Below are 27,331 nucleotides of genomic sequence, written 5' to 3'. Positions count from 1 at the left end.
ATAGAAATATCCTAATCACGACTGTGTTTTCAACAAGTCATATCTCTAGAACGAATATAGATACACTGCCACCTTATTGTCACATGAAAGAAGAGAATCTGCTCTATCATATGACCAAAAGTTTGTACGTTTTATAATGTCTGAGGTATAACTTTGTGAAGTGATTCTCCCACCCCACCCCACCCCCACCATTTTACACAGCCCTGTATGCCAAGCCCATACTCCATACACAGTTACTCAGTGAGAGGCAGGAGCAGTTCTCAATACAGAAGCCAAGGAAAGAGTGAAAAATGCAGGATTTCACAGAATGGTGTCAATAATCAGTTTACCTAAGGTAACACCAGCTGAAAGATTAAAATATAGGTCTTAGAATGTCAGCTGACAGCTATCTTATTTGTATAGCCAATTTTATTGTCACATACCCCTAACATGTATAAAATGTACAATAAGATCTGTGCACTTGACCAGCAGAAAATACTACTCTGGGAACCTCCGATAATGAGTTTCAAATTCTGGCAAGTTTGACCATCACTCAATTCAAATGTTGGACATGAGATTGTTGGGATCTCAGTAGTTAGACCCATGGTGATCACATGCTTATCATCTGTTCTGTGGAAAGGTGGCAAGTGTCAATTATGGTATAAGCCTTTAAGCGCTGAGGCCCTGCGTAGCATAAGCTCCTCGATTATGCCGTGGCGGAAATGCTGTGACAAAAACCACAGCGTTTTACAATGCCTACAGAGTGGATGGGATTCTGGCTAATCCTATCCACACTTTGCAGAAAAAAAGCTGCAGCGGAGATGCATTGTGTTTTTGTAAATTGCAGCATGTGAATTATACTTACGGAAATGCTGTCCGTTATCATGTAGTTAGAAATGAACCAGAAAGTCCACAGAGGAAAACTCTGTTTTCTTTCTGTGAAAAGCTCTGCTGGAAAACTGTGATGCGTTTCTGTGGTGGTTTTTCCTGCAGTACTTTTTGGCTGTGGCTCGTAGCATGGTGCGTGTAATATTGATGTCCTATCCTTAGGATGGGCAATTAATATTATATTAGTACAGTGTGAAATGTTGAACCCCCACTGATAGGCAGGCCTGAAGAGCTTGGCGCGCTTAGGTGAGCCCCATGTCTTCCCAGACCAGTGATGTCACTTCCCTTGGTCCCATGGCTGTGCTGAAGCTTATTCCCTATGACATGAATAGCACTGAGCCAGTATACAATGTGTGGTGCTGTAGTTGATAAGCTCATGTTATAGGCCTGGCTATAAACGTATTATCCAAATCCAGGAGTAGAACATAAAAACCTATAATGGAAATATTCTCACTTCTTCTGTGTTTTGGATCAACTCTTGATTTTGGTTGATGAATACTGATGCAAAATATTGCCCAGAATACTGGCATGTAAAAGTGGCTAAAACACAAAGTATTTTTGTCAATAAATGTTGCTCTGGTTCATATTTTTTTGTACTTGGTTGATAATATTTTAAGTTATTACTCTTCTCTATATCAATTAAACCTTGGCCTCCGTGTCAGAAGGACATGTATACAGCATTTCTTTGGTTAGGAAAAATATAGGACACCAATATATCTTCATGGTTCCTTTTTGACGACAAGTAAATTACATGCAGTGGAGTGTGGAGATCCACGAGTGGTCTAGGCCAAGGTCAGGGTGAATAAATAGATCCAAGCTTTCTCTTTCATGCAGCGGATGACAATATTTCTGCAGATACTATAAGCAGTAAAGATGAGTGACATCATAGCTATACATAGCTTGCTACATTTCTAGAGTGTTACTTTACTATTGTATGTCACGTTGATGTCCATGAGCTATATATAATTATTTCGGGGATATACCAGCATGTTGGATCATTATTAAGGATAGGATACACAGCTTTTATTTCCATAATCCCTTTATCAGTGACTTCACTTCAGTGCATTCAAATGTGAGAAAACCAAAACACATAGAGCTTGATGAGAGCAGAGAGCAGCGGCGGAGTGTGTGACTTGTAGGCCAGTGCCACCTATTGATGCTTTATATAATGGCACCGCTTTACTGCCATCCGTTTCATCTGAAAAAGACAAAGTTGTAAAAGAATTAATCTTACTAAGGAGTAAGACCGAGCCATACGGGATGAGCAGAGGTGTAACTTTAAGCTCATGGACCCCAATGTAAAATCTGTAATGGGGCCCCTGGGCCTACCTTGTATCACTTAGAATAGTGGTATCAGTGGCATAACTAGGAATGGTGGGGCCCCATGGTGAACTTTTTTTTTTTTTTTTGTAGATTGTGAGCCCCACATAGAGCTCACAATGTACATTTTTCCCTATCAGTATGTCTTTGGAATATGGGATGGAAATCCATGCAAACACGGGGAGAACTTACAAACTCCTTGCAGATGGTTTTTTGCCCTTGGTGGGATTTGAACACCATGACTCCAGTGCTGTAAGGCTGCTGTGCTAACCACTGAGCTACCATGTGGCCCCTCTGTGGCGAACTTTTGACATGGGGCCCCCAACCGACGCCGAAGACCTCGACCGACCGCCTCTTCCACATTTCTGCCCTATTATGCCCCTAGTGGCCCCTGCACACAGTATTATGTCCCCATACTGGCCCCAGTACACAGTATTATGTCCAATAGTCGCCCCTGCACTCAGTATTATGTCCCTTAGTGGCCCCTGCACACAGTATTATGTCCCTCAGTGGCCCCTGCACACACTATTATGTCCCCATACTGGCCCCAGTACACAGTATTATGTCCAATAGTCACCCCTGCACTCAGTATTATGCTCCACTGTGGACATCCATAAACAATTATTATACTCTGGGGTCTTTTCAGACCCCAGAGTATAATAATCGGAGACCCAGGGGGAATAAAAACATTAGAAAACACTGTTATTTACCTGTCCCCTGTTTCTGCTGCAGTCCTCCGCTGTCGTCCTTCTTCAATGACGTCACATGACCGGGACGCAGGCCGGGTTCATGCGACGTCAGAGACGTCAGACAACTAGGCCTGAAGCCTGCCCGGATCACGGAGAGGTAAGTAACAGTGTTTTTTATGTTTCTTACCTCTCTCTGGCCTCCGATCATTATACTCGGGTCTGCAAAGACCCCTGAGTATAATGATAGTCTTTGCGGGGCCCGCGGTGTCGCTTACCAAACCCGGTCCAGCCAGGATCGGTAAGTAAATAGGGCTCGTTACAGGCTGGTAAAAGTCTATTAAGAAAAAAGAAAAAAACGCAGCGGTAGCGGCTGTTGCTACCACGGAAGTTACGCCCCTGAGTGGTGTATTTTATGTGTCATTAGGACCTTTTGGGGCCCCCTTAGGGTTCAGGGACTGGTAGCAACTGCTACTGTTACACCCCTGAGGATGAACTAGCTATAGGATTTCAGTCATAGAAATTCTGCTGTATGTTCTCAAGCGGCCACAGGAAAAAACACTCAAAATTGGTTGGCTATTGCTCTGACTCTTCAGCAGGTTTATCTGCAGGCCCTCTGCTTTTAGATATTGCATTACTTCAAACACACAGTGACTTTTTGCACTGTGGACTCAATTTGCAGATGTAGATGAGGTTTGTTTAATGTCATCCTCTATTTTCCTACAGTAGCTCACACTGCCACCAACCATCGGTGTCCTCGCCTGTCTTGGTAGCCTTGTCTTGAAGTGTTGATGCCACGCATGTGGCCATGAGTGCTGCAGCCAGTCAATATTCTCAGTGGTGATGCCTGTACAGCACAAGGCTCCTGAGCTGCAGGGTTTACCGGTTCATCTGTACAGTTACAGAACTTTATCCCTGATTTTAGTTTTCTTTATTTAATTTTGTTTTGTTTTGTTTTATCCTGGGCAAGCCATTTTTTTTTCCTTTGGGCCATTAGTGCTAAAAATCTGCATTGCAATACTGCATGTAAAAAAAAAATCTGTCTTTCCTTGGTTACATTTTTAACTAATGTCAATTGGACAAATACACCAATACAGTGTCAGGGGGCATTCACACGATGTAACGCAGCGTTGATTCTGACACAATAACTCGTGTCAGAGTCAGCGCTGCAAAACAGAATCCCATTGACTGCAATGGGTTCCGTTTACCGCGTGTAACAAATTGAAATCAATGGGAGGCTTTTTAATGAAATCAATGGGATTCTGTTTTGCAGCGCTGACTCTGACACAAGTTATCGTGTCAGAATCAATGCCACGTTACATCGTGTGAATGCACCCTCAGGAATAAGGGAAGAATATGCAAATTTGACTTCCATGATGTAATTAGCAAGTCAGTGCCTCAAGAATGCACACCAATAGAAGGCGCTCACTGAGAATGTGCAAGTCTATCTTCCATGATGTAATTAGGAAGACAGAGTCTCAGTCCAGCAAACCAATAGAGGGCGCTCCCTTTAACATCATGTCGACCTTCTCAGAGGCCTTTGTTTGCAATGATGTTGGGATTATATCAGGTACAGTCTCTCAGCCAAGGACAGCTGTTTTGATGTGTTGCATCTCATCAGCTTGGCGCAGAGAGGACTGACCTGGCAGAGGTGAGAGGCTTAGACAGGGTTGGTAAGCTCATGGTTTAATAAGACTCCACACACCTAAATGATGGTTCTCTCCCTATGGAGAGACGATATCCCCCCAACCCTCAGGAATAGACATGCTATGGTTTTACAACACCAGCAGGTTCCTATATGTAACCTTTCACCATGAAAATGGTTTGTAATCTGCAGGCAGCTTGTTATACAGCCGGAAGAGCTGAGCAGAGTGATGTATAGCTTTGTGGGAAAAGATAAAGTATAACTTAAAGAGGACCTTTCATCACTTGGGGCACATGCGGTTTTATACACCACTAGAAAGCCGACAATGCGCTGAATTCAGCACACTGTTGCTTTCCCAATCTGTGCCCCAAGGGAAGAGCTATCGGTGCCGGTACTGTAGCTCTTCACCATCAGAAGGGCATTTCTGACAGTCAGTCAGGAACGCCCTTCTTCACAGCAGTGCCTATAGCGGTGTACTGTGTGAGCGGGGATGAACGCGTCCCTCAGTACTGGTCTATGGACGAGTACTATCAGGAGGGGAGGGAGGCGTTCCTACCCGCTCTCACAGTACTGCACTATAGGCTCTGCTGTGAGTAAGAGCGCTCCTGACTGACTGTCAGAAACGCCCTTCTGACGATGAAGAGCTACAGTAGTCGGCTTTCTAGCAGTATATAAAACCGCATATGCCCCAAATTATGAAAGGTCCTCTTTAACATTTGTCCAATTTTTTTTTTGTTGTATCTGTATTTAGATGGAGTACTTGAGTCCAGTGGGCGGTCCTAACAGTGACTGTGCGTACAGTGATAGGTGGTAATCTCTATTAGGACCGCCCATTGGACTCAATTACTCCTAAGTATAGAAACAACAGAGAAACAAATGTCAAGATATAAGGAATTTCTTCCCATCAAATACACATCAATCTGCTCATCTCCTACTCTATCATGCCGCCTACAGATTACCCAGCCTTTTCGAGGTGTCGGGTTCCCTTTAAAACTTTCTTCATAAAACCAGTTAATATGCATATATGCATTGCATCATTTAGTTATTAGCCTTAACATTTAGTGAGCAGTGACATTTCGGTGGTAATGGTAAAAAAAATACTTAATAAAAGTTTTGATAGAGCATCGCGCACAGTAAGAGATCTTGTGTCTGATCTCGGGAAGAAACCTGAACATCCCAGCAAGGATTAGAGCAGAGAGAAATGTTCATCTTCCTTCCAGAAATATAATTGCGGCTATACCAAGGCTCACAGGTTTCGGTCACTTAATTACATCTGTTGGGATTTTATGATATTATTTAGAAACCAATTTACAGAGTTTTATCTCCTCCTGAAGATAACAGATGAGAATTCGTCAGCTCAGTTTTAGCAATAAATTCTCATCGAAGTGAAGTTATTTCTGATCAGAGCCTTTAGGGACAAGTCAGGTCATAGCAAGCAATGTTATCATAAAATGGTGGGTAAAAAAATTGGATTGTGGGTGCCTGTACATGTCAGTTTATTGTTCGGGTGTATGGAATTTGGTAAGGACCAGATTGGACATGTCAAGAAACATAGCATGTTATTGGACTATGCCATTGGGAACATAGATGGGCTATCATTGTACTTATTAGGGAGTGATTTGTTAAGCATGGTCTGGAAATGTCTGTTGCTTAGATACCACAAGGAATCGGTGACGACTTGGATAAAGCTATTAGTACATATTAATTTAGATCAGCAGAACTTCCACTCCTACATGAGGGGGGAATAAGCCTTCTGACCCCTAACATTGAGGCAGGAATATCTTTCTATGGATTGTTTGTATGTTGACTTTGAAGACATCTGGCAGAAAATTTCAGCTTTGATGCGCTTGGGGGCTTGTATGTTCTGTACTAGCAAAGTGTTACATTACAAAGTATTGAAAAGATAAAAAGAAAATGGTATTCATAATTTATTACAATACTGATCCCATTTGGAAAATTAATTGTTATTATACATTTCATTAATGCACAATTTTTTATGTGTTTTTTCTTTCTTAAACGGTAAATCATTATTACTACAGTATGAAATGATTCAGTGTTAATATAAGATTTGCCACCAATGACCATGAGTCTGCAATGTCTCCAAGTGAAATGAATACAAAATAATAATGTTACATGGGGTAGTGGCAATATGCGAATATTTTATTGAGTATCCATCAACCACACCATTACTTTTGCTGACCCATCCCACTAGAAAATAACACATTGCTTGGATTATACCACTATTTCAAAAAGTATGGAAGTAACGCCCTACCATTAGATATCATAATATCTAGATAATGAAAAATCATAATGTTGGCCTTTACAAGCTGTTAAAAATGATGTAATGATGAATTTTGATATTTTGAATTTTGATATTTATTTTCATAATTTTGTGTGTTAAGTCCCTTGCACACACAAGTGAAAAATGGATGTGGAATAGACATCCTGACAAAGGGAGTAAATAGAACATTTCCTATTTTTGTTCATTTTTATGGACTAATGGACCAATACAATCAAATGGGTCCACTTTTAACATTTGTCAAAATGGATTTGTATATGTTTGATGGCCTTTTAAACAGATGAGTGGGTTGGGTTTATTAAAGGAAAAGTTCATCTCTTTTTTTTTTTTTTTTTTTTTTTTTAATGATAGTTAGAAATGGATGACAAACTGATGCAAACTTGTGGAAAGCAGATATTAAAAACTGACAGTTTTGGCTCAACTCACATCAGCACTTCTACTCTGTATGGGGATTCCATTCCCCTCTCTGCATTTTTCGCCCTTTTCAGGAGGAAACCGAACGGAAGCCATGCGGACCTCTTTATAGTCTAGGGGTACGCGGGTTTCTGTGAGTAACTGTTTTTTTATGCGAATTCGGTTTACGTTTCGGGGGGGCCCAAGTGGACCCCCGAACATAAACCCAAATGCAGATGTGAACATAGCTTTAAATCTGTTTTTAATATCTATTTTAATAGTGTATGCATGTAGCCTTATCCTCTGTAGAGCAGCAGACAGAAGTACAGTAGCTTCTTTACTCCCTGCCGGCAATGCCATACCTATCATGTGGACAGGTGCTCTGCTTAACTTGACTTTCAGTGTTTTTTGTTAAAAGATATTACTACAATATTTGTGTAACATCCATGCTCATTCACTTTGAAAGAGTTTGATACATTGAAGAATACGGTACATTGAAGAATGGAGAAACGAAATAAATAACTCCAAGAAACTCACCGTGTACCAATCCCTACAAAGGGACTACACCATGGCCACCTACCTGGAGAGAATACGCCACCCCAAGCACAGGCAGACCCTGAGCCGGTACAGACTGAGCGCCCACAACCTGGAGATAGAGACGGGACGATACAGGCAGACGTACAAGCCACGGGAGAACAGACTGTGCCAGCACTGTGACCAGGGGGCCCTAGAAGACGAGACCCACTTCCTGCTACACTGCACCAAATACTCAGCTGTGAGGGCTGTCTATTACCAAAGACTCTCTGCCCACATCCCAGACTTCATATCTGCAGATGAGAAGAGGAAACTCTACATCCTACTGGGAGAAGAAGAGGCCACTGTGGAGATTGCTGCCCAATACGTGTCCAGCTGTCACCAAACAAGAGGAAGATGAGACTCCATGGACTATTATATTTATCCCAATACACCCACCCCACCCCCACCTCCCCATATAGCGATCACCATCTAAGAGGAAGATGAGACTCCATGGACTGTTATATTTATCCACCCCACCCCCACCTCCAGCCCCACCTCCCCATATAGCGGTCACCAACGAAGAGGATGATGAAACTCCATGGACTGTTATAACCCAAACCCCCCATACCCACCACTCACCCACCCGAACCCAAACCCCCCCCCCCCCACTTTACTAGCTTTGGCAATGCCAAATACCTATTCGGACGTGCCAATAAAGCTTTTTTGATTTGATTTGATTTGATATGCAGACAGTGGAAGTGGGCTACGCTGTCTCGATAGTATGCTGCAGCAGTCAATAAGTAATATTAAAGTTGAGTGGTGAAGAGAAGACATGGATATGTGTATGTAAAGAGGTTTATACATTGACCTAGACATGCTTTGTATTTTACTCTAGCCCTCCCTAATAAATACTGTATTCTCATACATACGGGGTACGGATCAACATTAATCCCCAATATTCTAAAAGGAGCACAAATTAGCACAAATTCTTGTATTCTGCTTCATTCATGGCCCATTTCTGATGTTCACTTCTTTACAACTAGAAAAGCAAGTTGGTGAACAGCTGGCACTTTCTAATTCTCTTAATATTCAATGGTGAGCGTGGCTGTCAGTAAGTCATTGCAGCATCTAACAAATTCATCTGATGTGATGTCTATCTTTTGAGTGCAAGTTTGCATAATATTTTTATGTATTCAGTGTTTTCTCAGCATGGCAGCAGAGTGACTCTTTTCATGATGTTCTCTTTCTGTTTACTTTGATCACTCTTCTTTTTTCTATCATGCAGAAGACTGGTATGAACAGCTCTACCCTCTGATAATTACACTAAAAGACTGTGTAGCTGAAGTAGTGGAGAAGGCAAAGACATCAATGACTTTTGTTGTTCTTCAAGAACTGGCATGCGGTTTGCCCCAATGCTTGCGCCTCACCTTCAGAAGAGACGTGGTTTTCAGCCAAGCAGTAAGTTCACACTTGAGAATACTGGCTGTGTGTTCAGACACCCATTCATTAGGCTGTGAACCAGACAATCCGGCAATCACTATAACAGCTTATTAGACGGTACTGAGAAAGAAGCAAATTCACGCTATTCCAAGGGACAGCGGGGCACACAAATCCCTATACAGACTCTTCTATGCATTTCTAACACAAAAGAAAACAAGCACTAAATAAATCATATCAATTATTATATTATTTGTCATGTTTTCCCTCCCCTTTATTGTACCATGCAGGTTATTTGTTCTGTGCAGAATTGTTAACAGCAAAAATGCATTTCTTTGTTTCATGTCGCTTTCATATCACCCACATATTTAACAGCGCTGTACTAAGATCAACACTTGCATCAGTAGCAGTCCCTAATAGGACTCACAATCTAATGTACCCCGTATCAGAGATGCATAAGAACCAGTTTATTCTTTGGAAGCCACTGAAGCTATCAGTATGTTTTTTGGGGTGTGTGGTTACACCATATATCGGGATCAATGATAAATTATTTCCTACATTTACCATTGAAAGCAATCAGGAAATAGTAAATTGTGATGATAATTTGACATATAAATAAATCTTAACCTTACTTTATCGTCAGGTCATTTGTTATGCAGAAGAGTTTATTCTGTTCCCTGCATGCAGCCACTTCAGGTTCATTTTAGCGGGATTACTGACAATAGGTCCAGACAGAATGTAAAGAGGTGGGGGGTGGGGGTAGTGTCATGTTTTTGGCTCATGGACGTTGGCACGAAAAAAAATGCCACTTTTTCCAACTTGCTTTCCATGTAAAAATATAGTGGGCAAGGCAGGGCAGATATCAAGGTGGACCTGGGTATGGACCCTTCAACCCAACAAATCTACTATACTTCATGCCATAAAACTGGTATGCACTATACTTGCAGTCCCTGGCTGCATAGATTTCAATTCTGGTGCACAAGACTTCCCATAATGCTCCAAAAACCTCTTTTTATGGATTTGCAGATCAGCCTGCTGCTGCATTGAGGATGGGGACTGATTTGTCTATAGACACTTGTGACACAGTCAAAAACTGAAAATATCAGTCTCCAATACAGGGATGATGAGACGCAACAATGTTTAAAGGAGTGCCAGTGCACTTGTGTCTGTAGGCCCGCCCTTAGGGCACTTGCAGATTGATTTTGAATATCCATAAAAAGGTGATTAACTCTGCATTTCTACATTGGTTTGTGCCCACAAAAGTATGTTATTAAATGTCCCCACATGGCACTGTTATTAGTGTGGGGGATATTTTGACTTGACAGACTCCCTTTCCAAGGGTTTAATATTGACCAATCCTTAGAATAGATCTTCATTACCAGATTGGTGGGTGATCAGCTTTTTGAAGAGACCACAGTGCTGAGACAAGTGTTTCTTCCTTCGATGACTGCCAAGCACAGCATTGTACACTGTATGGCCCGATCTCAGTGACAGCCTGGGAAGAGGAAGCAGAACTCATCTGGGTGTCACAGCCTCTTCAGACTGCTGATTGGCAGGGGTGCTGGGAGTCCGTCCCCCGCTTATCTAATATTGATGAACTATCTCAACTATATGTCATCAATATTTAATTCCCAGAAGATTATTTAAGTGTACCTCCAACAGTATAATAGTTTGCTTTGTTAAAGGCAATTCATCATGTTTTACTGGGTAAGGAATATAACATAGATAAAAACTAGAATTCTCCTACTCCTAGAGTACTCCTCTTCTTCCAAAATAAAGAGATACATTTAGAATGGACAAACCCATCTACTGTATATACTTGAGTATAAGCTGAATTTTTCAGCACAGTTTTTGTGCTAAAAAAGCCCCCCTCGGCTTATACTCGAGTCAAGCAAAAAAAAAAAAATTTATTTTTTTTTTTTTTTTTTTTTTGGGGGGGGGGGGGGGGTCAATGACCAGCCGCAATAATAATGTATAGACTCTCCCATAAAATAGTGAAAGAAAAAAAAAAAGCAGCTTTAAAAAAAAATATATAATAAAATAAAATAAATAACAGTTCTAAATCACTCCTTTCCCTAGATTACATATAAGGGGGAGTTCACACGGAGTAACGTGCCACGTTATATGGCACGTATACGCCATGTGAGACTTTGCGGGCCGTATAGTTCATCAATATCAGATAAGCGGGGGACGGACTCCCAGCACCCCTGCCAATCAGCAGTCTGAAGAGGCTGTGACACGCAAAATTACGGCCGCAAAATAACGCGGCATTTACGATCCACGCTTCCGCAAAATCTCACGCGACGTATACGTGCCACATCACGCGGCACGTTACTCCGTGTGAACTCCCCCTAAAAGTAGAAAATGACTGTGAAACACATACACACTAGGTATCCCTGTGTCTGAAAGTGCCCAGTCTACTGAATATAGGGTATCTGCAGTGCTCCTGTTCCGTCAGGAAGGAGTTAATAGGAGCACTGCAGATACCCTATTCTCTGCTAGGCTGAGTTCCAAGTGGGGGGAAAAAAACAGTCCTCGAGCTCAGGGAAGGGGCAGACAGACAACCAAAACACCCCTTCCCCAGCACCCAGCAACTACTGCACCCAAAAACTCTGACCATTTTAATTTTTGACATTTTCCAGTAGCTGCTGCATTCCCCCCCCCCCCCCTCGGCTTATACTCGAGTCAATAAGCTTTCCCAGTTTTTTGTGGTAAAATTAGGGGCCTCGGCTTATACTCGAGTATATATGGTACTTACTTCCTATTGCAAATGGCTAGGTTCCCTTTTTACATCTGACCAGATAAATCATAAGCTGACATTGAACCTAATTTCTATATTTCTTTTTAGCTTTCAGGATTGATCTGTGGATTTATTATTAAGCTGCATTCAAGTTTACACAATCAGGGCTTTCTACAACAACTTCACACGGTGGGGTTACTTGTGCAATATGAAGGTCTCCTGAGCACATACAGTAAGTATTACTCCCACGATTATCCCGTTGTATACAGGCACATGAACATGTCACCATGTGTTCTCTGACAAAGATGCTTTTTGTCATTCAGAATAGGTTTCACATTAGATATTTGTTGGACAATTGCCATCTCTGCATTCAGTTTGATAGAAAGCTTGTCTTTGTTATGCATATGTGTTTTATTTCTATTGTACCTGAAATCTTTTTTGATAATTTACAAGACTACATTATCTAGAGCCTCAGGTTGTAGATCTACCACAATCACCCTTTTGTTTGCTTTGGCACCAACTAGTAATGGCTTGGCAGATTTCCATTTACTTGTTTTGATTCTGCAGTAATGAACATTGACAGAAAAAAATATTCTCCAGCAAATCCAAAAACACTTTTGGCCAACATGAGCGATTTCCAAGGTATTATGTGTTAAACACAAGGAACTTTTTACAGTCATATTTTTACAGTATATGACGATGATAACACACAGATCACTTCTTCGTGTAAGTGCAGATTCTGAGTATTTGAAACTCTTCTTCATTTTTTGATGTATATTAGTAGTCAGTCTGGTTGAGATATTTGTCAGGAATGCATCACAGTTCTTCCCGCAGTGCTTCAAACAGAAAGTTTGCTGAGTTTTCCTCAGTGGACTTTCTGTTACAATTATATCTATGGGGAAACCGACAGCATTTCCGTAGATATAATTGACACGCTGCGATTTCCAAAATCGCACTGGTTTTGGAAATCGCAGTGTGTTGACGCCGCAGTTTTTACCACGAAGTGGGCATTGGATTTGCAAGAATCCCATCCACTTTCCAGTTACTGTAAAACGTTGTGACTATTCATTAACCCGTGGGGCCCCGGCTTTAGGGTGAGACCCCACATTACATTGTTTTTTTGCAGATTTTGTTGCGGTTTTTTGAGCCAAAGCCAGGAGTGGATTGAGCAGAAAGTAGAAGTATAAGAACTTCCTATTTATTTCCCATACCTTTTGTAGCCATTCTTTGGCTCAAAAAAACGCAGTAAAATCTGCAAAAGAAAAAGCTGTGTTTCTGCAATGTGAGGCCTCAGCCTAAAATCTGTAAGCATATGAGCTCTTTTGTGTGGCCATGTCTTCTGGATCACCAGTTTTCACCTGTGCAAGACACCCGAACCAACATCTACAAATCGTGGAACAATTTATTGGAGCCTAGACCATACCGCTCATATTGAGAACTTTTTCAAGTGTTACCTGCATGTTTCTATATACTGTTTTACCCCGGCTGCAGACTGCTCAGTAGTAGAATATCCTGTAACTCACACAATGTAGAGGATATATTGTACCTTATGCTATTTTTAACAGTGAAATGCTGCAAATTATAAATTTTACTGTAAATGTTATAAATTCTTCAGTGAAGATTTCGTTTGATGATGATCTGATGTATAAAAACATGTAATAAGTTCCAAAGAACCAGTCTGTGTGGACCTTAGAGAGAGGAGGGGAAAGTCTTATCTGGTTTATCCTTGCCTGGTTTAGCCACTAGAAGGCAAGTAAAGGTAAGTTCAGACTGGGTTTTTTGGTCTGGAACAGGTTCCGGATCAAAAAACAGGTAGCTGCAACTGAAAGCCAGTGCACTGCACTGGCATCCAGCCGCGCACTCTCACACACCGGAAAAAAGACCTAAGCAGCCGTGTTGTTGGTCAGGATTTTGAGGCGGAAACGGCCTCAACATCCTGACCAAAAATCCCCATGTGAACTTACCCTAAGGGCCTCTTGCCTCTTTTCCGATAGATGATGCCAGAGGAAAGAAGGATCAAGCTGGTGAAATTTTACCACATAATCCTTTTGTTCTCCTTAGAAATAAACCACCACCAGAGGTGTTCGGCAGTGGTTTGCTCTACACTCTCCATTGAAAAACATACATGTTTGGCTAAACCCAATATGGACAGTAGGTGTATGGGAAAGTGAGAAGAAATAGCAGTTGGCCAAGCAAACTTTCAGCCAACAAGTGTTGAAAGGGAATAGATGCCATAAAATATTACCGCCATCAGATTAAAATTGGTAGCCATATTCTGACAGATGGCAGATCAAAAAGTGAAGACATATTTTAATGACTACCGTACATACTGTACCAAGACCAGAAATATTTCAGCAGACATGAACTTCCCCATTATAGCACATTGTCGGTGATAAGATAGAACACCATTAACATAACACCTCCTTAAAATAGAAGTTATTTGCATTAGTTATGAAGAAATCTATTGCTTTTGACTCTGAGCCCAACTTAATTAACCATGCAAAATGACAATTCTTCCCTGTTGGTTTTGGTAATCAGTAAGTGATAATCTCTTAACTGCTCACAACATACTGAGTAATTTCTTTCCTGGAATAATTATTATGACTCTCTTGCTTCAGAAACCATGCACAGCCACTTAAAGAACAAGGATGCATAATTTGCTAGATTCTTATACCTGCTTAAAGCTATTGCAGCTGTGATTTACCCACTCAACCAGCAGCTATGAAAATCAGTCATCAACCTCGGCAGCCTAAAGTGAGCTGTAAATCAGTCAGCTGAAACGTGTCCAACCAGCTCAGTGTTGTGCACTTTCCCTCTTTACATGCAGAGCATATTAAATGAATGATGGTTGCGAGCATCGATGATTAACACGCGGCTGGACCGTATCTTACATTCTGGGCTTTTTAAATCATTTTAAATACCATTTACAGTGTGAGATAAAACGTTACCCTGTGAAGTGGCAAAACTGCAGTATAGTACTATAAAGAGTTCACATGATATATCTTGTCATGTAATCTGATCTAAGCACAATTCCAAAAATGTTGACTATGAATGAAAATTTGGATGGCTAAATGATTAAAGTGTAACTCCCATTTTATTTTTATTTTTTCTCTTGTCTCAGGGTGGCAGACATTTTTGTAATATAATTAATTAACCTATCTAACTTCCTTTTAATAGAAAACAGGCTGTTACAATATCAATGGTCTAACTATGCATTGGCAGGGAGAGTTTGTCCTGTACTCAATGCAGCATGTAGAGCCGAAGCATTTACCTAAGGGAGGATGGTCACATCAAATGGCCATATTTCCAGTTTTATACCACCTAGAAAAATGATTCTGGTATCACAAGAAAGCTTTAATATGCTGCCAAGTTTGCAGTACTAGCTATAAAAGAACTAGAGATATCACTAGTTAAAAATACAGTCTGGAATGTAATTTGTATCTGCAGTATGAACTGCTGCATAGAAAGTTGAAAGTCATCTCCTACAAACAGGATGTCATTGCTGATGTCAGACAGGGAACCTGTACAGAGCAGGTAAATGGAGGACCAAGACGATGAGTAAATTTTTATTATATGACTGACCTTATGTACAGCACCTATAAGCTTTAAAAAGAAGGCTCAAACAGCTCCTTTAGGCTAACCCCCCACCTAGCGGGCAGCAGTGATCAAGTGCTGTGGGAAACACTGCGCCGGAAAGTCTGCAGAGATCTCCTCTGCAGTCTTTCTGCTTCAATGATACCTATGGTGAAACCGCTGGCGTTTCCTTACGTATGATTGACATGCTGTGATGCCCAAAACCACAACAGTTTTGGAAATCGCATTTTTTCTGCATTGTGGGGTTCCCTTTGCTGGGACTTTATACACAGCTCTCTGTAGACAAATCTGACAGATCAGGCCCCACCCTTACTGGCCATGCTGGGTAATATGTATAGCCATAAAAAGATAATCATCTCTGTTTTGCTTCATGAGTTTGTGTCCACAAAGATACAGATGTTGCATAGTTAACCCAAATTTCTAAAATTAAGTTAAGCAGCGTGGTATCTTATCACAGAAAAAACACAACAACCAATGAAATGCCATGACTTGGTTTTCGCTGTCTTCTGTGATAGCATATCACACTGCAGCAGTTCAATCAATTGTAGAAGTTTGGGTTATACAGGCGACATCTTTGTTTCTGTTACTATTAGGGTAAGTTTACACAGAGTTTTTTGGTCAGGGTTTTGAGGCCGTATCCGCCTCAAAATCCTGACCAAAAAGACATCTCCCATTGAAATCAATGGGAGCCGCTCGGGTCTTTTTTCTGGGAGCCGTTTCTTCTGGCTCTCGGAAAAAAGAAGCGACTTGCTCATTCTTAAGGGCAAGTCGCCTTGCGATTCGGCCTGAAGACACTCCCTCCTCCGGATCAGGCCCATTCATTGGGCTTAATCTGGAGCAGAGTGTGCGGCTGGATGCTGATGCAGTGCACCGGCTTTCAGTCGCGGCTACCCGGTTTTTGGATCGAAACCTGAAGCGGCCTCCACCTCAGGTTCCGGTCCAAAAAACCCTGTGTGAACATAACCTCAAAGGTTTTTGCTTCTTTCATTAGTGTGGGAGGCGTTGGGGACCTGATAAGACTCTCTGAATGGGAGGAATTGCTGTGATTTTAATATATTGTTTTGTACATTTGCTTCATGTAATGTCATGGTAACAACTGTGTCTAATACATGATGCTACCACAAAGTGTTGGCTGGTTAACAGTTTATTATACAGAAAATAAAATCTCGCTGTTGTTTTTGTATTGTTGTTTCCATAGAAAAAATTGCACTTTTCTGTCACTTTTGTTATCCATGTTGCACCTAGGTGAGGAAGTGGGAATGCTGGAAGACATGGCTGTTGGCATTTCAGATTTGCGGCACGTAGTATTTAAAATAACTGAAGCGAAATCGGATGACTTTCTTCCTGTTGTGACTGGGAGACGGTAAGAATTGCTTGTACCAGACATTGGCTTTCTCACATCCTAGAAAATTAGATTAAGAAAGCATTTTGTTTTTCAAAGCGCATAAGATTTCACAAGTAATTAGTGTTATGGAGCATTGTGATGCTGAAATTGCCACAATCAATTCCCTGCTATTGAGCACAAGATATATCTTTGTATTGTATGTTGTCTGGCTCTGGTCATTAATTCCATTTATATAGCTGACGTTTTTATTTATGAATAAAGTAAGGAACAGACTTCTATAAGAAACATAGAGTCACATTCCCAAATTGTTATTTTAGGATTTTTTTCTGTATTTCTGCCTGATTTATTTGTGTCCATTTTGTTTTATTTCACTACAAGTGTCACAGTAGCCATGGAAGTAAAGTTATTTTATTTGGTATAGTGTGATCCTGCTGGCAGGTTTCCTTTAAGGCAGATGACTGTGGCCCAGTACAGTGTGCTATCCATGTTATCGCGGACAGCACACTGACCCGTTCATTTCTATAGGCCCATACACATGACCGTGAATCACACAGGTCCTAGTACTATCCTATTATGCAGCCTGTGGCTCCTATTCACTTAATGAAAGGGGCTGAGGAATCATGGCCAGTGCATGGGCGGCACATGGGTGACATCTGCCTGTCCCCCAAGCGCCGCCTGTACTTCTAATTCATGGCCATGGAAAAGCACATGGTTGTCTGCAACTGGCCTAAGGCTTGGTTTATGTCCATAGTGTTTGATTTTGGCATTGAACTTTTTTTTTTCTTTTTGTGGGGTCACCATGCGACTGCATTCACTTATTTACTTTCAGTGTTGCAAAATGAGACATGACCTTTGTTTGCAGCCAATATTTATATGTAGCTAGCGCCGCATCTCCCATGAGGCGACCTGAAGCGACCGCTTCAGGCGGCGCTATGCCAGGGCCCCGGGAGGGCGGCATTTTTGCTGACCTAAGCCAGTCCAGGACAAGCTTTCCTGGACTGGCTTAAGGTCACCGTCACTGAGCGGTTGATTGGGGAGGCCGCTGGAGCAGCGCTGCTCCAGTGGCCGCCCCTCACGCTCAGACAGAGAGCAGGTCCGCTTGCTCCACTCATCGCCGCCCCCTCCGCTCGGCCCCACCCCCTCCGCTCAGCCCCACCCCTCCGCTCAGCTCCGCCCCCTCTGCTCCGCCCCCTCCTCCGGGAAGGGGAGGGCGGCTTTCTGACGTCCGCCTCAGGCGGCAGAAACCCATGGTTCACCCCTGTATGTAGCCCCAGTCTTATAATATTGAATACCATCATCCATATAGATTTACATTACACAAAAGTCGAGTAAGTTTGTAATTACATTGTGTAATGTATCTTGAATTCACATCCAGTATAAGAGTATGTTCACACAGCAGATCTTGTTTCTGCATCATGTGTACAGATTTTTGCATACCGTTATCGTATTCAGATGAACAGAATGTTAGGAGTACAGTATTCAGCAGATTTTCTACATGTAAGCATACTCCTATATACTCCGGAGTAGCTTTCACAATTCTACTAAATGCCACACGAAATAGCTCATGATACCGATTGTAAATTATGACTAGGGGAACATGCTATAAGTACCGCAGGCTACCTATACAGTTACTCAGCTTGCTATGTAGAATCTATAATATATGTTGCCATCCTGAACGGTTCCTCAAAATGCTTGCTCTACTATGTGAAACTAGACTTTAGGTAATGGATATACTTTAGAATATTGGTTGCTGCTGATCTGTCACTCTCTAGCTCCAGTCTGTCATCTGTCGTCTTCAATTTCTAGAGATGAAAAGCAATGACTTATTCCAGTGGTTGACTTTCATTTATGCATCTGTTCATGTTCCGCTCAAATAATAATATGAAATACTGACCAAAACACTGGCAGAGTGAAAGTATCCCTAGGGCTCTTTCACCATTATTTAGTGGTATATACAGTAAGTTTCCATATCCATGTGACACCATACAGATGTAGCAGTTATTAAACTAATACTCACTTTGAATGACAGTGGCATCATAGTGTAAAAATTGGCTATCACATCTGTGTTTGCGTAGTGATATTAGGGTTATTTTACATTCCATTGGCTTAGTCATCTGGACCATAAAACAAGGTAGTGGTGTATGGTGTATCTGGTTTTACAATATGTTCCTGAGGTCTAGATTACAGCAGTATACAGTAAAAATGTTTATTTCATTTAAGTCTGCCTTTAGTTCCGTATACAAAAATCAGGGCGAGACTGTACCTGTAAAATCAGCTATGATAAATCCAGCATGCAATCCATTTTTTATCGTATTCTTCCATTTAATTTCTAGGGAGCACTATGAGGTTGAGGTCAAACTTCCAACCAAAATGTTTGAGCTCCTTCCGCAAGAGATAAAAGATGGGAAATTGTTGAGTGTTTACCCAGTGCTATTTAATATTGGAATTAATGAGCAGCAAACAATTGCAGAAAGGTAAGGAAATGTTCTAAGGTAAATGATCTGGTAAGGCTGAATTTGTCTTTTCTCATTTAGTATGATAACTAGAGACATAAATCACAAATGACATAGCAGACAATTGATTACATTTTTATGTAAGGTAGCATAAAGACTTGTGTCATCTGAAATCACACAACATAAAATGACTCATAGCAAATACATCATCAAGATCATCAATGTTTTTCTGTATGATCTTACACAGCTATGGGGCAGTTATCATGTATGAGCTGCTGTATCAGCAGTCCCAGAAATTTGCAGGAATCAGGGAATAAGCAATCTTAGATTTTTTGTTTGACAGTGCTGTCAGCATACATTATGCAGTGAAATTTCTCTAAAGTGAGAAGTAGGGTTGAGCGATCGTGTTCGGAAAAGATCGGTTTCCGATCGGCGATCGAGAAAATTTCACGATCGCGATCAGAATTCCGAACACGATCTTTTTATGTGGGATCGAGATCGGTGATCTTTTCCCACAATGCTTTGCTTAGCCTTCACGCTGAGTATATGCTGTATACTCAGTGTGAAGGCTCCGCTGCAGTTCCATACGAATGAATGGAAGCAGCCGGTACACAGCCTTAACCCCCTGCGCGCCGGCTGCCTCCATTCATTCGAATGGGAGGCTAAACTAAACATCTCTAGCAGCTACTTACCTCTAGAGATGACTGCGCCGGTGCCCTCCTTCTTCTTGCCTCGCTGCCCCGCCTCCCAGCTTAGTGTTTAAAGCGCTAGGTAGGCGGGGCTTGTGGCTTAGGAGAGTGTGGGCGGGTACAGGGCGGGGAGACATGACGTCTCCCCTCCCAGTACCCGCCCATACTCTCCTAACCCGTCCACACTCTCCTAACCTGGCAGGGAGGTGGCAGCGAAGGGAGAAGAGCAGCGTGGAGTGGCAGCGAGGCAGCCATCTCTGGAGGTAAGTGGACACCAGGGGGGACTAAGTTGCCAGAGGATAAAAAAAAATCCTCTGGCTACTTTAGTGATTCACTACACAGCGTGGATTCTAACAATTGTTAGATTCCATGCTGTATAGTGAATAGGATTGCTTTTAAAATCCAATCTCCGATTAATAAAAAAAATCCCATTGACTTGCATTGGGATCGGAATTGGGATCGAGCTCGGGTTCGAATGAAAAATGATCGGAAATCGGATTTTAAAATCGATCCTGAAAAGTCAAGATCGGCTCAACCACAGTGAGGAGGATTAATGATCCCGATTACCTATTGTGAACGGTGGATCCTGTGTTATCTGCCCCCATATTTATTGGTAATTGTAATACTGCCCTCTGAGGATAATGAGATCATGTCTGGCTATGATGAGTAAACTACAAAACAGGATGTGATGGCCTGTTGTGAGGATCTAGTTGTCAACATGAAAATTGCGAAAGCCAGACACATTTCTTTTCCTTTTTTTGTTTACATTTGCCTGTACTACAAAAAAAACCAATAAAAAAAACCATAAAAATAAAACCCTATAAACCTTAAACCAAACCGGGAAAAAAGTCCCAATACTGAAATGGTTAATTAGACATTTGAAAATTGGGAACAAATAAGGTGTGAAGCACAGCACCCAATAAGGAACAGTTTTGCCATCTGTACTAGGCATGTTGTTGTATATTTTGATTGGTATATGGACTGAAATTACATGTGACATGTGCATGAGGCCTAAACGATGGCAGATTTCTATACTTGTGGCCAAAAGACAAGCAAGCATGAGATTGACCGGTATAAAATGATGAACCGCATAAGATCCAATTACATGGTCACATACAATTCCAAGTCACATTCAGTGATGAAGGTGACACATAATGTCACTCTCTATAAACATATTAAAAAGGTTGTGAACCGAAGCCCTGTTTTGTTATCACTGGGGAAAAGCCGCCATACAGATGACGTATTACATGCCTGCGACTGAAATAAAAGGCTCTTTTTTTGCCTCATGCACTAAAGTCTGATATTTCTATACATGAACTGGGCATATAGAAAGCGGTTGTCATAAGACCATCCTTTTTAATAGCTTAGATTGGACTCTCTGTAAAAAATAGCATTAGCACGTATCAGAGTTGTAACACTTGTGTACTTGAAGTCGGCCTCACACATTTACCTGCATGATTAGATTCATTTGTCATAGTCCCGGCTTGCACTTATCATGAGAATTGTTTTATCGATACTCCCCGTGAAGGTTTCTTAATTAATTTTCTCTTTCGCAGGTTCGGTGACACGTCGTTGCAAGAAAGTATAAACCAAGAGAACGTGGAGCACTTGGAAGAGTATTACAGACTGTGCACAGATAAAACATCTCCAGACTGTAAGTATAGTTCCTGCCTAGAAGCATGGTGGATGTAATTATTTTATTTTTATGGTTTAATGCGAATGAGGCTTTGATCTACTTTGCATTTGCACAGGAGCCTACTGTGACTTTGTATTAATCAGAGAATAGAAACACACACAGCGTGCGAGATGTAATCTGCTGGTGTCAGGGAAATGAATATGTGAACGCTATAGCACATATAACATCCTGCCTGTAAACACTCTGCTTTGTCCTATAAATACAAATGATTTCTCGCTCTTTCTTTATACAGTACCATATGAAAAGACAAATATGTGCAGACAGCCTTACATGCTATTATCTATTGCGCAGTATTTGGATTGCTTTTACGTAAACCACAGTAGTGCTCCAGTAACACTCTCATAGACATTGCCCCCTGACCCCTTTTCTCACGTACTAGTCTATGTTCAGGGGATTTTTGAGCGATATGGGAACATGAATATTCAGCGGGATCAGACCTGTAACAGTCAGCAGAATAAAGGGCTCCCATAGGTGTCATCCTACCATGTTTATCCATGGGGGGCTGCTTGTCAGTGATTATATTTTCACTTATTAAAATTTTAGAAAAAAACGGTGGCCTTATTCTTCATTTTAATATAGCACCAACATATTCCTTAGTGCTGTACACAAGTTCCCTTTATTTACAATAGCCCTTGACCCATTTTGTTCCATTTAGATACTGTATCAAATTAACCTATCAGTATGGTTTACTAGAGGAAGCCAGAGGACCCGGGCAAACAATTGGGAGATTTATGCAGATTTTCCATGGCTTATTTATCTGTATTGTTGGTTTGTATGAGTTTGGGTTTTTTTGTTAGTTTTTTTTTTGTCAGCAGATGTTTTATGAAAGTCTATAGGTTTAGGAATTCACCAATACTCCAAACACTTTACTTATTGTTTTATATTTTTGTGGTGACAGTAGATTTCTTAAGTGTAAGAGTGACAGGAAAGTACTGTATAAAATACATATGATCATCCATATGTAGCATGCATATAGACCATCTCTGCAGGAGATCTGCAGGATGCTGAATGCACTGATACCATTCTGTTCCTTTCTGTATCATCTATGACAAAGCCTTTTGTTTTGTCTATACTGACAAAACCTGAAGCCCGAAAATATTCTACTTGTAGCACAGTCTTTTTCTCATAATTTATTAATGCCTCCATAAGCTCTGATGGTTTCATCTTAAGTGGTTCTTTATCACAGTACGAGCATGCACACTTCTGAAGAACTTAAACATTTCCATTAAAGTGGCTCGCCATGAATCCCTTTGCACTAGGTTGCAAATGAAAGATTGTGGTGGATAAGAAGCAAAAGCAGTGATTTGTACGTCAGCTGGAGATTTTCCATTCAGAGGTGTCAAGTTTGCTGACTTCCAATGCCACAAATATGACAGCTTTGTAAACTCTGGTTAACCAACTTACCACTGTCCAAATCTTCACAATGCAACCATTTTACTGGAGAAAAATGTCAAAACTATTGACAAGTCAATTCAGTGACTGTATTCTCCTTCTTACTTTAATACAAAAAAATATTCTTGCTAGTTCTATCCTTTTATTTTTACATGTATTCACCATTTCATATCAATTCTGCTGAGTAACATATAAAGGGTTTGATCAGGGCTACGATATTGGTTCCTGTGGCCTCTTGACTACTTACCATCATGGTAAACCTGATAACCTGGGATCTGGCAATTGATTGTTTGTTGTTATAAGTATATAGTAATAAGCCTCTTCCCCCCTCCCTCCTGTAATTCTAGCCCTGTGTCCAGTTGTACATAAATATGCAGCCTCTAGAAAGTGTTTTTAGTTATATCTGAAGAAGAAGCTCAGAGGAAGCTTCGAAACGTCATATTCTGTCATCATTATGAGTTAGCCATTAAAAAAGTTATCACCTACTGAAGACTTAAAAAGTTTTTTTGTTTTTTTTCATATTACTTACCATCATGTATCTTATAGTCTCTGGAACCCCTCACATTATAATGCTCCCCATTGTGGCCCCACATAGTAAAAAAATAGACAAAACACTTATACTCACCTTGCCTCACCTATTCTGAGCATCCTTACTGTCTCCAGCATCCTCTTTTGACCCGTGGGTCACCATTGGGGCTTGTGATTGAGCCTCAGTGGTCACATGGGCAACTCTGAAGTCATGATGTAGACCTGCAGATGCCTTATGGAAAAGCTGGGAATTGCCAGGTGCCCAGGAGAGGTGAGTCATGGTCCATGGTCATGTGATGAACACACAGCTGCCGTTCGTTAGAGTCACAGCACAGTAATCAGACATCTGCCTAGTAATTAGCTGTGCACCTGTGTGCTCATCACATGACCATGGACCATAAATCACATGACCATGGTCAGAGTTTTATCCTCTAGAAGTAACAGAATGAATGACAGCAAGCCGAAATATAGAAAACCGGGATGAATTGATACAGAAAGTATATTGGAAAATTGTATATCTTTTTATTGTACATTTGTTTGTCAATATTGGTCTGAAAGTGGCCAACCCCTTTAAGGACAGGCACGGACACTAAAGGACACTATATGTGTCCCATTTAAAACAATGCAAAATATAACGGACACAGCTAGTGTCCGATGCTAATGTCCACGCAAGATTTTGCACGGACATTAGCATCAGACACTAGCTGTCGGACAATGACGCTAGTGTGAACGCCCCCTTAGGCTGTATTCACACTGAGTAACGCTGGCGTTTTTTGTGCTTATTTTTGCACGTTACGCTGCGTTAACGCCGGGCAACGCCACCGCAAAATAGCGCGGCGTTAACGCGGCGCTATGTGCAAAAATAAGCACAAAAAACGCCAGCGTTACTCAGTGTGAACACAGCCTTAGACAGCTACCAATTTTCATACTTTTGTTCAACAGTGAATAACCATTATCCCTGTCATTTCTTTTCCTATAACAAAACAGAAGTACAGAGGTTTTTCATCCACATTTTCAACCTATAGAAAGTTGACACTAAAGCATTGCTCAGGTTACATTAGCTCCATTATGGCCAAGTCCCTAAGCCATATGAGAGTATAGAGTCAGTGGGCTGCCAACAAGTTTCTTATCGGGGTATTATGTAGTTTAAGTGGTTATATCTGGCTAAGAAAGTTTGAACTTTTTGTGCTGACCCAGGAATTTTATATATTTTGTAAACTTAAAGTAACTCACATATGGTACCTCCAATTGAAATATATTATCTTTTTCTGAATGCTTACCTTGGGAAATGCGGCTTCACAAAAGAGATAGCTATTAGAAATCTGGATAAAAATGCATAATATTCAACATGAATAGCAGAAAAACAGTCACGCTGTTCAAAGTACAGGGCGCTTTAGTTAAAAACAATGCCAACAGATAATAAATCATCAGGGCAGGTTACCTGTCTAAGTGCAAAAATGATATATCCTGACTGCTGTCTTTAGTACCATCATTATTAATCACATTATTAATCACATTTCCATCTCCCGTTGAGGAATTCTCAGCCATTGTTCCCACTGGCACAAAACTGCATGTAATGGAGCACTGCCAGGCAGTTATAAATGCAGCCAACAGCATTACCATAACCTTGAACAATTTAAGAAAATATGTTTCATACAAGGTTTTATCCATGGACTTTATAAACGGCAGCCTAACATCTGCTTACCGATGTAATGGGCAACTGTAAGCATTTCACACATAATTCAGGAAATATTACTTTTTGTTATTCTTCTGCACCTGAAAATTCATGAAGTCCTTGTCTTCAGTTTGGTCATGTGATATCAGGTGACCCCCTTGAGGTGGCACAAACTTCTGTTCTCTCACAGGGTCACCATTCCAAGTACTTATACTTCATATTTGATTAAACTGCATGGACTGTCTCACACAAATTCTACACAGGAAAAACTAGGAACTACTAAGATAGTCACTGCTGATGATGAGACAGGCCCCAGTCACATAGTTGCATTGAAGGACAGGAGCAGAGCTATAGAAGTGCAGAGGTAGCCATTGGTACAAGGCCTTGGAGGCCCAAAGATTTCTACAACATAAGAAGAGACCAGTATTTTAGATAACACATGGTAAGTGGTTCCCTCATCAGGCACAACTGGTACTGACTCTAGCTGTCATGTGACGTAGCGCTGAAACATTATGGGGTTGATAAAAGAACACTAAGGGCGGGTTCACATCTGTGCCCAGTCTCCAATCCAGCGGGTTTCCGTCTTCTGCCCCGAGAAACTGGACAGGGGATGGAAACCTGGATTGGCTAAACCGGACACAGGGCACAGATGTGAACCCGCCCTAAGAAAGAAAATCTGAAAAGCAGAGAAGAGGCTGAGCTGCAGGGAAATGAGGGCAATATACTGTGCATGAAAGAAATTCAGTGTGCTAGACATCAGATAAGGGGTGTATAGATAAAAAAGTGCTTTCGCTGACCTGCGCTCTTTATGATTTCCCACAGCTCAATGTGATAATATCCCAGTACTTAATAAGGAAGTGCTGTGATAGGGAATGAAGCAAATGAAGTAGCACTTTAGAAAGTAGAAATGTGCACTCCTTTAGTATACAGAGAGATTTATTGTGTGGTAGAAATGAAAACAGTAGCTGAAAGTACAGTCCCTGACAAAAGTTCTGTCGCTTATCCATTTTGTGGAATCAAAAGCTTATAACCTGACTTTAAATTCATCTATAGGTTTAAGAAATGACTCAAGTGAAAGCTGAAACCCTCCCAAATGTGTTTTTTCTTAAGAAAATAAATTGGCTTCACTGGTGAAATATTGATCATTTAATTAACACAGAAAGGTCAGATTTTGGCAAGAGAAAAGTTTTGTCACCTTGTCATGTGATGCCCCCAATCCTAGTGTACAGCCTCGCCGGTGCACACTAATTGATCGGTTAATTAGTGGGTGTGTATAAGAAGAACTCCAGCACCCCAAACCTTCACTTGAACTGCAACTTCACCTCTGACAACATGCCAAAAATCAACCTTGCGACCAAAGCCTTGATTATCAAGAAGCTGAAGACCAGATCCACTGCAGAGGTGGCTGGCACCTTTAATGTGTCTCAGCGTCAAGTACAAAGAATTAAAAAAAAAAAGATTTGAACAGACTGGAGATGTTTTTGACAAGCCCAGGTCCGACAGACCCCGCAAGACAACTGCTCAGGAGGAACGTTTGTTGGTTAGAAAATCAAAACCAGCCCCTCTTCCACTGCAGCAGAGCTCCAACAGGCTTGGTCACCGCAAGTCCCTGTGTCAACTAGAACAGTTTGTAGGATTCTGCCTCGAAATGTCCTCCATGGTCGAATTAGTGCCCAGAAGCCATGACTAAACAAAAGACAATTAAAGGCTCACAGCCTACTAAACGGATGGACGCTGGAAAAGTGGCAGAAGGTGGATTTCTCAGATGAATCTTCAGTTGAATTACACCACAGCCATCGCAAACACTGCAGGAGACCTACTGGAGCCCATATGGATCCAAGATTCCACCACCAAACTTAACTGTTTTCTTGGTGTAAGATCATGGTCTTGAGTTACATTAAATATGGGGGTATGCGAAACATTTGCAAGGTGGAAGGCAATATCAATAGCCTAAAATATCAACAAGTATTAGCTTCCTCTTACATTCCCAATCAGAAAAGAGGTCAAATTGTGCCGCAGGATGGTGCTCCATCTCATACATCCATCTCTACATTAA

The 27,331-nt window shown here is 41.2% G+C and overlaps 1 protein-coding gene across 5 annotated transcripts in view; it reads left to right on the top strand.

The window, feature by feature from the left end:
* Positions 1 to 27,331, top strand: part of INPP4B (inositol polyphosphate-4-phosphatase type II B) — a 469,700-nt gene that overhangs the window by 400,835 nt on the left and 41,534 nt on the right. For all 5 annotated transcript variants that reach the window (XM_075288123.1, XM_075288124.1, XM_075288134.1 and 2 more), the window contains 5 exons: positions 9,012 to 9,184; positions 12,012 to 12,135; positions 16,743 to 16,860; positions 19,176 to 19,316; positions 21,541 to 21,638. In XM_075288123.1, the coding sequence (XP_075144224.1) occupies positions 9,012 to 9,184; positions 12,012 to 12,135; positions 16,743 to 16,860; positions 19,176 to 19,316; positions 21,541 to 21,638 (654 nt within the window). The remainder of the gene's footprint in view (positions 1 to 9,011; positions 9,185 to 12,011; positions 12,136 to 16,742; positions 16,861 to 19,175; positions 19,317 to 21,540; positions 21,639 to 27,331) is intronic.

This window comes from Leptodactylus fuscus, chromosome 1 (genome assembly GCF_031893055.1).
Source record: "Leptodactylus fuscus isolate aLepFus1 chromosome 1, aLepFus1.hap2, whole genome shotgun sequence".
Classification (NCBI taxonomy): Eukaryota; Metazoa; Chordata; class Amphibia; order Anura; family Leptodactylidae; genus Leptodactylus; species Leptodactylus fuscus.
The sequence above is the reverse complement of the archived record's forward strand: the minus strand, read 5'-3'. Positions and strand labels throughout refer to the sequence as shown.